The sequence below is a fragment of the Rhincodon typus genome, chromosome 31, assembly GCF_021869965.1.
Source record: "Rhincodon typus isolate 14 chromosome 31, sRhiTyp1.1, whole genome shotgun sequence".
In the NCBI taxonomy this organism is placed as follows: domain Eukaryota; kingdom Metazoa; phylum Chordata; class Chondrichthyes; order Orectolobiformes; family Rhincodontidae; genus Rhincodon; species Rhincodon typus.
Window position 1 is genome coordinate 13,036,125 of NC_063362.1, and position 13,885 is coordinate 13,050,009.

Here is a 13,885-nt window from a genome sequence, read left to right on the forward strand (position 1 = left end):
CCTCCCTCTCTCCAGGCGGACTCAGATACCGCCCCCTGCCGCCCAGGAGGCTCAGACATCGCCCCTTGCAACACCCCCCCACACTACAGGCGGACTCGGATACCGCCCCCTGCCGCCCAGGAAGGCTCAGACATCGCCCCATGCCACACCTCCCACTCTCCAGGCAGACTCATTTACGGCCCCCTGCCGCCCAGGAGGAGTCAGACACCGTCGCCTGCGTCCTGTAGGACCCAGACACCGCTCCCTGCCACCCAGGAGGACTCAGATACCACGCCCCTACCGCCCAGAACTGAGCTCCCATCTGACCCTGAGGAAAGCAGCACCGCCTACTGGCTACGAGGACTGAAATACCATTTTCACTGCGGGAGGTGAATAGTGCCGCCTACTGCTCTGGAGGATTAGGTTTCTATTTTTGTGGAGGAGGCGGAGAGCTGTGCTGGCCGCCTGTTTACTGTCTTGATTGCAGTGATTTCCTAATGATATTGTGGACTGCAGTCCCCTCTGCCGGCCTAGTGGTCTATGTTTATAAGACGTGCCTGGATGATTTCCTATAATTGTCAGGTAGGTCTCAGCAGTTTTGGAAGAGCTTAATTAGGTACACAGTTGAAAACTACACCACCTGACTGTTGTATTCGGTGTGAAAATAATGTTACAACTTTACAGATCCTTAGCGATTCCTTCACGGATGCTTTGTAGGTACATGAACGCTAGTTTGAAAATTTCTGTTCTTTATATGAGTTTTATCTGCTGGAACTTTACATATGTATTTGATACAAGTCTAACATTTAAATGCAATTTTGATTTTCAGAAAGCAACAGCATGTTAATGAACTGTGAAAAAACTGTGGACTTTGTGAGTTCAATATTTCAAGATTCTCTGGGAAACAAAGTATAAATCAGGAGATGGGAGAAGGATGTAGCATATGTATTTCAGTTATCATGACTAACTTCAATCTGCATGTAGACTGGGAAAACTAGTTGAGCAGTAAAACTGTGGAGGACGAGTTTGTTAAGGATGATTTTTATGAACCAATATTTTAAGGAGCTGACTTGAAGACATTTAGATCATGGAAAATAGCAAACTAATGACATTGCAGTAAAATAACTTTAGGCATGAGTATCCATAGGATGAGAGAATTTTACATTATATTTGAAAGTGGGGTAGTTCAGTTTGAAAAAAGGTGTTAAATTAGAATAAGGGAAATTTTGAAGACATGAGGTGAATTGGGAAATAACATTAAAAGACATGACTATACATAGGCAAAGGATAGTCTCTACATAACCATTACATGGCTTAAAGCAACAGTACGTTCAAGATGTGAAAACTCAAAACAAAGTCAGTAAACTGAAGCTAAAGTTAAATGTATTGTAAGATTAAAAGAAAAGGCTTATAAAGTTGCCAGAAACAACAGCAAATCTGAGGATTGGGAGGTTTTTAGAACACAGCAAAAAAGGACTAAGAAATTTATAAGGAAAGGGAGAATATAGTATAAATGTAATCTAACAAAAACATACAAACAGACTGTACATACAAACCCTACGTAGCTGGTCATTTTAACACAACTTACTGCTTTCATGCTCATTTGTCTGTCCTTGGCATGCTTCAGTGTTCCAGGCAATCACATTACAAACTTGAGTAACAACATTTCATCTTCAGACTAGGCACTTTACAGCCTTCTGAATTTAATATTGAGTTCAATACCTTCAAATTGTGAACTGACTCCCATTTCTTCCCTTTCTTTTAGCTTTACTTGTTACATTCTCTGTTATCATGTACTCTCTTCCGTTCCCCCCCACCCCAGTGAGACTGTCTGTTCTTTCCAGTCTGGCAGGTAGACACACCATTGTTCTGCCATTCTCACATTCCGATCATTTAATCTGAACACTTAAATCTGAACTATCAACATCTTTTCTCCACCGGCACCCTACACCACCCTCCCATCTATAGCATAAATGCTGTCCCCTCCACACTTCACCAACTCTGATGAAGAGTCATGCAGACTCGAAACATTAGCTTGCTGTCTCTCCATGGATGCTGTTTGGCCTGTTGTGATCTCCAGCATTCGTTGTTTTTAAACAGACTGTAAAAGCTTCTAAAAGTACATTTAAAAAATTGGGAAATTGTTTGGCTCAGACAAATGTGACTCCATTACAGGCAGAATCAGAAGAATTCATAATGGGGAACTGAGAGATGACAGAAAAGCTCAAAGTTCATCCAGCAGTACACCTTATTATCCTATTAATTTATGTCTGGTTTTGTTGAGAAAGATAAATGAAATCTCACAGAATTAGAGATTCAAATTACTAAAGAGAAGAACGAGTTTAAGGAAATTAGTATTAGTAAGAATGTTGTACTTAGTAAGATGTTTGAAAAATTAATAGGGCTGAAAGTTGAATAATCCCTCGGAGTGACATTCTACATCCACAGTGTTGAAGGTGGTGGCTTCAGAGATAGCTGATGCATTGGTGATCATCTTCTGGCATGATTTCTGCAGACTGGAAGTTGGCAACTGTTACCCCCACTGTTTAAGAAGTGAGCAAGAGAGAAACAGGGAACTACAAACCTGATAACCTTACTTCATTAGTAGGGAAAATACTAGAATCTATTATAAAGGAGATGATAAATGGACATTTGGATAATAATGTTCTAAGGAAGGATCACTCAATATTAACTCTGATTTCTCTCCGTAGATGCTGCCAGACCTGCTGAGCTTTTCCAGCAATTTTTGTTTTTGTTTCTGATTTACAGCAACTGCAGTTTTTCTTCCGTTTGTGTATAATAATGATCTGATTGGACAGAGTCATCACGAATTTGAGAATGGGAAGTCATAAACAAACATGTTGGAGTATTTTGGAGATGGTACTAAGAAAATTGATAAAGGAGAGTTGATAGTTCTAGTTTATTTGGATTTTCAGAAGGTTTTTGATAAGGTCTCCTGCAGGAGATTGATTAGCGAAAATAGAGCACATGGGATATGAGGTAATGTACTGGCCTGGATTAGAGATTAGCCAACATGCAAAAAAACAGAATAGGAATAAATGGGTCGTTCTCACATTGGCAGACTGTGACGAGTGGGATACTGCAAGGATCAGTAATTGTGTTACAGCCATTCACAATATGTATCAATGATTTGGAATAGAGTGAGAGGAGGTAGGTTTAGAACTGAAATGAGAAGAAACTTTGTGAATCTGTCGAACTCATTGCCCCAAAGTGCAATTGAAGCAGAATCAATCAACAGATTCAAGAAAGAAAAAGATATGTTCCTGATTTTAAAAAATGGGGTAAAGGACTATGAAGAGCAGACAGGAAAGTGGAGTTGAGACCAGGATAAGATCAGCCATGATCATGTTCAATAGTGGAGCAGGCTCGAAAGGCTGAATTGCCTGCTGCAGCACCTATTTCCAGTATTCCTAAGTTCCTAGTATTCAATTGGCCACACAAGTGTTTTGCTGTTGGTGGGAAAAAAAGGGAAGAAAAATGATAAACTCTATTTACGAAGAAGTCTTCATTTTTCTGTTTCACTATTAACAAAAAATGGAAATTAACCACAGGTGCTTTGGGGAAAAAAGTGCAGGGTTGGGACCCTCTTAAAAAGGAATAGATGTAGGGTCCAAAAGTAATACAGATATTTCCAAATTTGTGGATGGAACAAAGCTAAAAGGAAATGTGTGTTATTAGGAAGATGTACAGCAGCTTCAGGAGGATTTGGACAGGCTTAGTCAGTAGGCAAGACCATGTCAGATGGAATATAATGTGGAAAAATTTGAGGCTAACAACTTTGGTGACAGGAACAGATGTGCAGAGTATTTCTTAAATAGCAAACAGTTGGAAAGTACAAATGTAAAAAGGTATCTGGATATCCTTGCCAATAAATCACTGAAGGGTAACATGCAGGTGCGGCAAGCTACCAGGAAGGCTTATGGAATGTTAGCCCTTATTACAAGAGGTTTTAAGTACAGGACTAGTGAAGTCTTTCTTCAGTTGAATAGAAGTTTTGTTAGACTGCAGCCGAAGTACTACATGTAGTTTTAGTCTCCTTTTCTTAAAAAGAATATTAGCACTACAGAGAGAGTGAAAGAAGTGCTCAGGAGGTATGTTTCTGTGAAGGCAAGACTGTCCTATGAAGAAAGATTGGTTAAACTGGGCTTGTAAACTTTACAGTAAATGCCTTTTAAGGTATTAGAACCATAGAAACATAGAATATAGGAGCAGGAATAGGCCATTCAATATAATCATGGCTGATCATCCAACTCAGTACCGTGTTCCTATTTTCTCCACATACTCTTTGATTCCTTTAGTCCTAAGAACTATACCTAACATGCACTGTTTTGGACTCAACCATTTTCTGTGATAGAGAACTCCACAGGCTCACCAGTCCCTGAGTGAAGAAATTTCTCCATTGGTCTTAATTTTAAAATAATTTTAATTAATTTTAAGATAAAGGGAATGCTATGAGGACCACAGTGAGGTGAGATTCTTTTACTCAGACAGTTGTGAATCTTTGGAATTCTCTACTACAGAGGGCTAAAGAACCTCAGTCTTTGAGAATGTTTAAAGTAATGATTTGTAGATATCTGATTACCAACGGCATAAAGGTGCATGGGGATAGAGTGAGCAAAAGGCATTGAAGTGTACGATCAGCCATGGTCATATTAAATGGTGGAGCATGCTCGACTAGCTGAATGATGTGCTCCTGTTCCTATGTTCCTACCTGTCAAGAATACAAGCAGTTGATGAAAGGCAATAAGAGCTCACAAAATGTAGAAAATGCTGAACAAATTTACCGGAATTTCTAGAAGATAAACTGGAATCATGTCACTGGCTGGGATAATGGATTGTAGAATATTATATTTAGTCCAGAATGCATCAACTACCAACAAGGTCGTGGAATGTTCAGCATCTAAAAATGAAGTTTCATTTGTCGGGGAGAAAGTAGTTACGTAGAAAAGATGGGAATCTTCCTGGTTTTGTTACAGAAGTTAATTTCGCACCTTAACATGCATAGTGCATAGATATATCCATTATACTTTTTGTTTGAAACTTGGAATATGACCTTTAAATTACATGATATAAAATATAAAGGAGACAATTTAACATGACTTTTCAATGTTAACCGTGACATAAAGGCTTCATTTTTTGAGGATATGAGTTGTGAGTGATTGTGGGAAAGTAGATTTATTTCAATTTCTGAGGATAGCTGAATTCGATTTGTTTTATAGGTTAATGAAAGGACACATTGGGATGTTTTTAAATAATGCTTCTGGGAAATCATGACTTCAGCTAATCGCTTGGACTTACCTCCTAGCCATAAAACCCTGGCAGGAGATTTCTATCTTGTTGGGATATTGTTTTTGATGTCGGTTGGAAAAAAGCCTGCCATAGACAGACCAGTTCACCTCTCTGCATTTTTGAAACACCCTTTGTTTTGAGGCCAATGTAAAACCTGACTGTCCTCTTGAAGAGCACCTGGAAAACTTCCTGAGCAGGCTGTGTCGGCCAAGACGTCAGAGACAATTGCATGTGTCTCGTGATCTATGTATGTGTGCCAAAATGCTGGCTATCTGGACATTTCACACCTTATCCATTTTTTCCTTCAAGAACTAACCATTATTGGTCAAAGCTATTTTTTTCTCCAAACAGAATCTCTGCAGAGGGAAATCCTGGTCTTTCCCTTTGTGTGTGTGTGTGTGTTTAGATGTGATAAACATTTATATTTTCATATTACAAACTGTATTTTTTTATTGTAAGGTTGTTTTATAATGTGTCAAAAATTTTATGTTAATTGAAGAAGCCTGGTTGATGGATCTTTTTATTCCAAGTCTAATATGGAGAAAGCATACAGTTGGCCATATCAGGAACTGAACAAAATAATTAAATTATGTTGTGATACCATGGAGTTGTTGATTAGAAGGAGACAATGCATGCCTGCCATCTCGTTTGTAACAATGTTATCAAAACTGCATGTAGCACTTCTGTGAGTCAACAGTTCCTATTTTATTGTGAAAAAGCAACTTGGCTGCTGGCTGTCATTAACCAACTGACTCTTTAATCCTTGCAAACAACCACCCCATCTACAACCTCCCTTTTCTCTTCAAAATCCTTGAACATGTTGTTACTTCTGAAATCTGTGCCTATATTTCCCAGAACTCTATGTTTGCATTCAAGCTGTTTTGCATCCCTACCACAGTGCTGAAATAAATCTTATCAGCCACAGATTACATCCTATGACTGTGATCAAAACAAAACCATCTTTGTTTACTTGATTTGTCTTGTGGCCTTTGAGATGGTTGACCATACACTCCCCTGCAAACATCTCTCTAATATCATCCAGCTGAGTGGAACCATTGTTACTTATAGTCACAGCCAGAGAATCATCTGCAGTAGCTTTTTGTTCCCATCCTGGCTTGTTGGCTTGTTACCTTGTTACCTCTTGTCTCGCCTAAGGATGTCCGACTAACATCCCGGACAAAAGTCCTGTGGCGATCAGTGAGTGGCACGGGGACAGGACTACGATATCTGAAAGCCCCTGGTCACAAACTGACACGTGAGGTGATTGGTGTCAGATTCAGTCATCTTGCTCCTAGATGAGACAGATAGAGCATTTTGGCAGCTGTGCCCACGACTGAGCAGCCCTATTTAGAACTCGCTCTGCTCACCGCAGTAGGCGAGGGGGCTGGAAAAGGTGCTCCAAAAATATCCTGTCTCCAAACTTCTGACTGGATTACCTCATCCAGAGGGATCACTCACATGCAGTCAGAAACAAAGAATAATAAACTTTGAGCCTGTCATGTAAGAACCCTGATGGACACAGATAATAGTGACAGACATGAGAGAAGAACTGTACTCGTAGCCAGAACTGAAGAGATGCTGGATTAATCTAGCTGCTCTTTCCGAAAACTATCTTGCAGACAAAGGGCAACTGAAGGGAGTGAAAGTTGGTTACATCTTCTTCTGAAAAGGGAAGGCTGCTGAAGAGCCCAGAATTCATGGTGTTGGATTTTCAATTAGGAAGCAGCTCATCAGTTGTTCCTATGAACTTCCTGTGGGGATCAATGACCAACTCATGACCATCTGCCTGATGCTCACCAACAACTAGATGCCTACAGTCGTGAGCGCTTATGCCCCAACCCTTGACTCAGAGGAGGAAGCAACGAAGACTTTCTATGCCAACCTTGACGTACTGTTGTGAAGCATCTCCACGAAGGACAAGAGAACTCTTCTTGGAGACTTCAGTGCCAGGGTTAGTCGAGACCACAACTTTTGGAATGGCACCGTAGGAAGGGAAGGTATTGGCAACATCAACTCCAATGGAGTCCTTCTCACAAAATGCACTGAGTACAACCTCACCATCACAAACACACTTTTCCATAAGAAAAACAAGTTCAAAACATCTTGGAGGCACCTACACTCAATAATAGCATCTGATTGATTATGTCATTGTTCGGTCCAGGGATCGTCAGGACGTGAATGTCACCAGCGCTACGATTGGCTCAGATGACTGCTGGATTGATCACTGCCTTATCCATTCTACAATGTCCACCAGACTACACAGAAAGAGGAGGGTTCAGAAGAAGCAGACCCCGCCAAGATTCAACATCGAAAACCTGGATGACATGGTCACTATACAACATTCACAAGCCTCACTCGCTAAAACCTACCTTGGGAATACCCAGAGGACATAGGAGAACACTAGAGTCTGCTTAGATCAACCATTCTCAGTACCTGCATTAACAACCCTTGGGTACAAGTCTAGAAACCATCAGGACTGCTTCGATGAGAATGACATGCAAATTGAGCAGTTCATCTCCAAGAAGAGGACAGCCTTCTGGCAGAATGACATCAATGTAAGGCCAAAAGAAGGACTTATTCAAAGCTAAGGCTGATGTCCAGAGGGGGGTAAGGGAGTTCAAAAACAAATGGTGGACTGATAAGGCCTTGGAAATCTAGCAGGTGGCAGATGCCAGTAAGAGGTTTCTTCAGCGCCACCAAGGTAGTATATGGTACAAGTTACTGCCGTATAAACCCCCTGATCTCCAAGGCCAGACAAAAACTACTCAAGTACAACAAGGCAATAAACACCCACTGGAGGGAGCATTCCCAAGACTACCTCAACTGTAATACCAATGTTAGCTTGGAAATCATCAACCAAGTCCTCCAGAGATTCACGCAAGGTGACATGGAAGAATCTCCTGGGTGTGACCAAAGTACAAAGATGCCATAAGGAGCCTAAGAAACAACAAGGCTGCTGGTCCTGATGGGAATACTGCAGAGATCCTACAGTAGGGTGGCCCACAGCTCCACGAACACATGCATGCTTTGCTCTTGAAGATTTGTCTCAAAGAAGAACTCGGCTCATAGCTGAGGGATGTTCTGATTGTGACCATATTCAAAAGGGTTGACAAGGCTGACTGTGGGAATTACAGAGGCATCTGTCTTCTGTCAACTACTGACCACAATACTTGCACATGTCCTTGCCAATAGACATCTGCCATTTTCTGAGGAAATATTCCCTGAAACGCAGTGTGGTTTCCGCCCATCCAGAGGAATAACAGACATGATCTTCACAGCATATCAATTACAAGAAAAATGCCATGAGCATAAAAACACGCTTTTAATGGTCCTCACTGACCTTTTTAAGGCTGCCTTGCTGACGCTGTCATAATGGGACTGCCCTGATAAGATCATTGGAAAGCTGAGGCTACTGCATGATGACATGTCTGCGACAATGTTTAACAACTGTGGATTGGAGTCTGAGCTGTTCACCATGGAGACGGGGTCAAGCAGGGCTGCATCATTGTACCCACCCTGTTAACCATCTTCATTGCAGCCGTCCTCCATCTCACTGGCCAAAACCTGCCCAAGGGAACTCAAATCATTTATCGTATGGACTGCAGGCTGTTCAACCTTAATAGACTCCAGGCCAAGGGCAAGGTTCCTACCATCTCCATCTTGGAGTTTCAATATGCTGATGGCAATGCCATCGCAGCACATGCTGCAGAAGATCTTCAGTGCACCTTGGATGGCTTTACCAAGGCATATAATCTCCTAGGCCTTACTCTTATCATTAAAAAGACTCTAGTAGTCCATCAACCACCACCCAACAATCGCTCCTAAATAAGGGTCAGCAACCAGCCCTAGAAAATGTGGATCATTTCCCATACCTCGGCAGCCTTCTCGCCTGCAAGGCCAACATTGATGCAGAAATACACCATCTGAACCGTGTCATTGGAGCCTGTGCCTGACTCAGAAAAAGGCTGTTTGAAGACAATAACCTACAGGCCCAGACTAAACTTCTGGTCTACAAAGCCGTTGTCCTTCCCACACTGCTAAATGGAACTAAAATGTGGACTACCTACACAAGGCATCTTAAAGCACTGGAATAACACCGTTAGATATCCCTACAAAAAATCCCATGGATTACCTGTGAAGAAAAGCGCACTAACACCAACAACTTGGAGGAGGCCAATATAGCCAGCGTCACCACCATCATAATTCCACAACAACTCCAATGGACTGGCCATGTCATCCGAAAGCCCATCTTGTGCCTCCAAAAAGAGATCATGTGCTCCCTGCTAAAGGAAGATCAGCATGCCACTGGTGGCCAAAAGGAACACTTCAAAGATAACATCCAGACCAACCTCAAGAAATTTCATATCAACATCAACAACTGGGAGGACATGGCTACAAAACAGAATCACTGGAGAAATGTCATTCACCAGGGAGCTATATGCCACGAAGACAATCTCCATTATGCTGCTGAACAGAAGTGACTCTTGCACAAGGATACACAGAACATCAGGAAGGCCCACCAACCACCACTTCCAACCACCATTACCACCCACCAATGCCCACACTGCATTAGAATCTGTGGATCGCAGATTGACCACTTCAGCCACCTGAAGACCCCCAAATAGATGTTGTTATGGAGGACAATCAAACTCAATACAAGTGATTGCTGAGAGAGTTGTGTAAGGATCTGTCGTTGCGATCTTCCTACTTATCAGTCTTTCTATCCTTTTGCAATCATCCATAAACACAATGGTAGGTTCCACTCATACATAAAAGATGCTCTGCTCTATCTTAACACAACGTTTCTTGAGCCTTCCACTGTCTCTGATTACCTGATTTGTTTCTCATCCAATGCAAGCAAAAATTTTGTCCAGCTAAATATTTGGCAAACTTAATTGCCTGGTCCTCTTCACGAAATCTATTCTGATGTCTTTATCTCTTTTTCTGATAGCTATCTGAGGATGAACTAAACCATTTGCAACTTTGAAGTTATATTTGACCCAGGTTGTGCTTCTGACCCCAGATTCACTCAATCACCAAGAGGGCTGAGTTCCACTTCCAGATGCTCGACACCACTTGTGCCTCAATCCATCTGTTGTGGAATTCCTCATCCACGCTCCTGTCATATCTAAATCTGACTGCTGCATGCTGATCTGGCTAGCCTCCCATTTGACACCATATATAAACCCAGGATCATCCACAACTCTCTTCCTGGTGTCTTTACAACACATGTAGCCAGGAATACACTTTCTGAAGGAGCATTTGGAGAGAATCAATACCTCAATCCATTAAGTTACAAATAACGTTCAACACTATGATGAAGTAGCTTTGCAAGTGGGCACAATGCCATCCTGTAATCTAGTGTAGTTTGCAACTTATTAAAATTCTTGACACCTTTGTTAGAACTTAAAATAATATGTGATTGATTACAGATAATTGAGATTTGCACCACGAATGTATCCCTGCGGAGCTTATCAGAAATATGCATCCCTTTTATTAGCCATGACTCAGTGATAGCACTTTTGCCTATTGGTTAGTAAATTGTGGGTTTAATTCCCACTGCAGAGATTTGAGCATAAAATCTAGAATCATAGAATCCCTATAGTGCAGATAGAGACCATTCAGCCCACTGAGTCTGAACCGACCCTGAGAAGAGCATTCGACCCAGACCCAGCCTCCCACGCTAACCCCGTAACCCAGCATTCACCTGGCTCACCCACCTACACATTCCTGGACACTACGAGGCAATTTAGCATGGCCAATCCACCTAAACTGCACATCCTTAGATTGTGGGGAGCACTCAGTGGAAACCTATGCAGACAGGGAGAACGTGCAAAATCCACACAGACAGTTGCCCAAGTCCTTGACGCTGTGAGGCAGCTGTGCTAACCACTGGAAATGTTCCAGTGGGAGTACTGCAGTATCAGAGATATAGTCCTTATTGAGACTGTAATTGTCCTCTTGAATGGATGCTGAAGATTCCACAGTAATATCATAGAATCCCTACAGTGTGGAAACAGGCCCTTCGGCCCAACAAGTCCACACCGAACTTCAAAGTATCCCACCCAGACCCATCCCCCTATAACCCACCTAATCTACACCTCCCTGAACACTATGGGCAATTTAGCATGGCCGATCCACCCAGCCTGCACATCTTTGGACTGTGGGAGGAAACCAGAGCACCCGGCGGAAACCCACGCAGACACGAGGAGAACGTACAAACTCCACACAGGCAGTTGCCCAACACTGGAATCGAACCCGGTTCCCTGGCGCTGTGAGGCAGCTGTGCTAACCACTGTGCCACCGTGCCGCCCTTTCTGCATATACACAAAAGACAGTTTTTCAAGTAAATCTTATTAGTTTACCCTCAACCGATCCTATGGTGAGCAGGTTATCTGACCTGTATCAGGACACTGTTTGAGTGACCTTTGAGCATTTATATTGCCTGCAGAACTTCCTTACTTTCATCACAACAGTGATTACACTTCATTGACTTTAAAATGTTTGAAAACTGACTGGAGGAGGGAGCAGCACAAATATCTCATCCTCAATGATGGAAGAGCCCAACGCATCAGTGCAAAAGATAAGGCATTCACAACAACCTTCAGCCAGAAATACCAAGTGGATGATTCATCTTGGCCTCCTCCAGTGGCCCCTAGCATTATGGATGCCAGTCTTCAGCCAGTTTGATTCACTTCACTTGATATTAAGAAATGGTTGGAGCCACTGTATACTGCAGAGGCTATGCACCTGACACCATTCCGGCAATAGTACTGAAAACTTCTATGACAGAACTTGCCACCCCCCAGCCAAGCTCTTCCAGTACATTTACAACACTGGCATCTACCTGACAATGTGGAAAATTGCCCAGGTATGTCCTGTACATTAAAAGCAGGACAAATCCAAGCCAGACAAATTACCGCCCCCTCAGTCTACTCTCAGTCATCTCAAAGTGATGGAAGGTGTCATCAATAGTGCTGTCAAACAGCACCTGCTTAAAAATAACTTGCTCAGTGACACCCAGCATGGGTTCTGGCTAGGCTGTTCACCTCCTGACCTCATTATAGCCTTTATTCAAACATAGACAAAGAGCTGAATTCCAGAGGTGAGGTAAGAGTGACAGCCCTTGACATCAAAGCTGCATTCTACCAAGTGTGGCAGCAAGGAGTCCCAGTAAAACCAGAATCAGTGAGAATCAGATGGAAATCTCTCCTCTGGTTGGAGTCATACCTGGTACATAGGAGATGGTTGTGGTTGTTGGAGGTCAGTCATTTCAGCTCCAGGACATCTCTGCGGGAGTTCCTCAGGGTTGTGTCGAGGCCATCCCAACTTCAGCTGTTTCATCATTGACCTGCCCTCCATCATTAGGTCGGAAGTAAGGATGTTTGCTGATGATTGTACAATGTTCAGCACTATTTGCATCTCCTCAGATACTGAAGTAGTCCATGTTCAAATGCAACAAGATTTGGACAATATCCAGGCTTGGGCTGACAAGTGGAAAGTAACATTCGTGCCACACAAATGCCAGGCAATGACCAGCTCAAATAAGAGACAAGCTAACCACTATCCCTTGACATTCAATGGTATTACCATCACTGAATCTCCACTATCAACAGTAGTGAGTAACTCACCTCCTGACTCCCCAAGCCTATCCACCATTTATAAGGCACAATTCAGGAGTGTAGTGGAATACTGCCCATGTGCCTGAATGGGTGCAGCTCCAACAACACACAAGAAGCTTGACATCATCCTGGACATTTGATTGGCACCACATCAACAGGCATCCACACCATCCACCACCGATGCTCAGTAGGAACAGAGTATACTATCTACAAGATGCTCTGCAAAAATTCACCAAAGATCCTTAGACAGCACCTTCCAAAACTACAACTATGTCCATCCAGAAGGACAAGGGCTGCAAATACCCAGGAATACCATATCACCATTCCTTTGCTGTTGCTGGGTCAAAATCCTGAAATTTCCACCTTAAGGGCATTGTGGGTCAGCCTACAGCACACGGAATGCAGCAGTTCATTAAGGCAGCTCAAAGGTAAATAGGAATGGACAAGCTTTTCTGCTCCTATGATGCTGCTTGGCCTGCTGTGTTCATCCAGCTCTACACCTTGTTGTCATGGCCAATAAATGCTGGCCCAGCCAGTGACACCCATGTCCGACGAGTGAATAAAATCAAGAGGTCAGGTCGTCCTGAAAGGACGTTTTAGATATTTTCTAATCAACGCGAATTGGTCCTGTGTTAAAGGTCAATGAAAGGACCCATTTTATTTTAAAGTATATTTCTGGGAAAATATATGACTTTGGCGACTTTCCTGGACTGGCTTCTTAGAAGACACCTGCCGGGTTGTTTTGGACTCTGTTTTCGATGTCAGTCGGGAAAGAGCCTGCCATTGGAGAAAGGCAGGTCGGTTTTTTTTTTCAGAATACCAGTCGGGGATGTTATTTACACGCCTTTGGAGCAGGTGACACTTGAACGCAGGTCTCCTAAATCAGTGTTAGTAGGAACTGCTGATGCTGGAGAATCTGAGATAACAAGGTGTAGAGCTGGATGAACACAGCAGGCCAAGCAGCATCAGAGGAA

The 13,885-nt window shown here is 42.6% G+C and overlaps 1 protein-coding gene across 2 annotated transcripts in view; it reads left to right on the forward strand.

Moving 5' to 3' along the window:
* Positions 1 to 417: 417 nt before the first annotated feature.
* The window catches only part of prkcz (protein kinase C, zeta), a 400,034-nt gene continuing 386,566 nt past the window's right edge, over positions 418 to 13,885 (forward strand). The window contains exon 1 of one of the 2 annotated variants that reach the window (XM_048615094.1): positions 418 to 561. Coding sequence is in view for 1 of the 2 variants with exons in the window: in XM_048615093.1 (XP_048471050.1) it covers positions 647 to 696 (50 nt within the window). In the remaining variant the exon portion in view is untranslated. The other variant, XM_048615093.1, reaches the window with a different exon arrangement.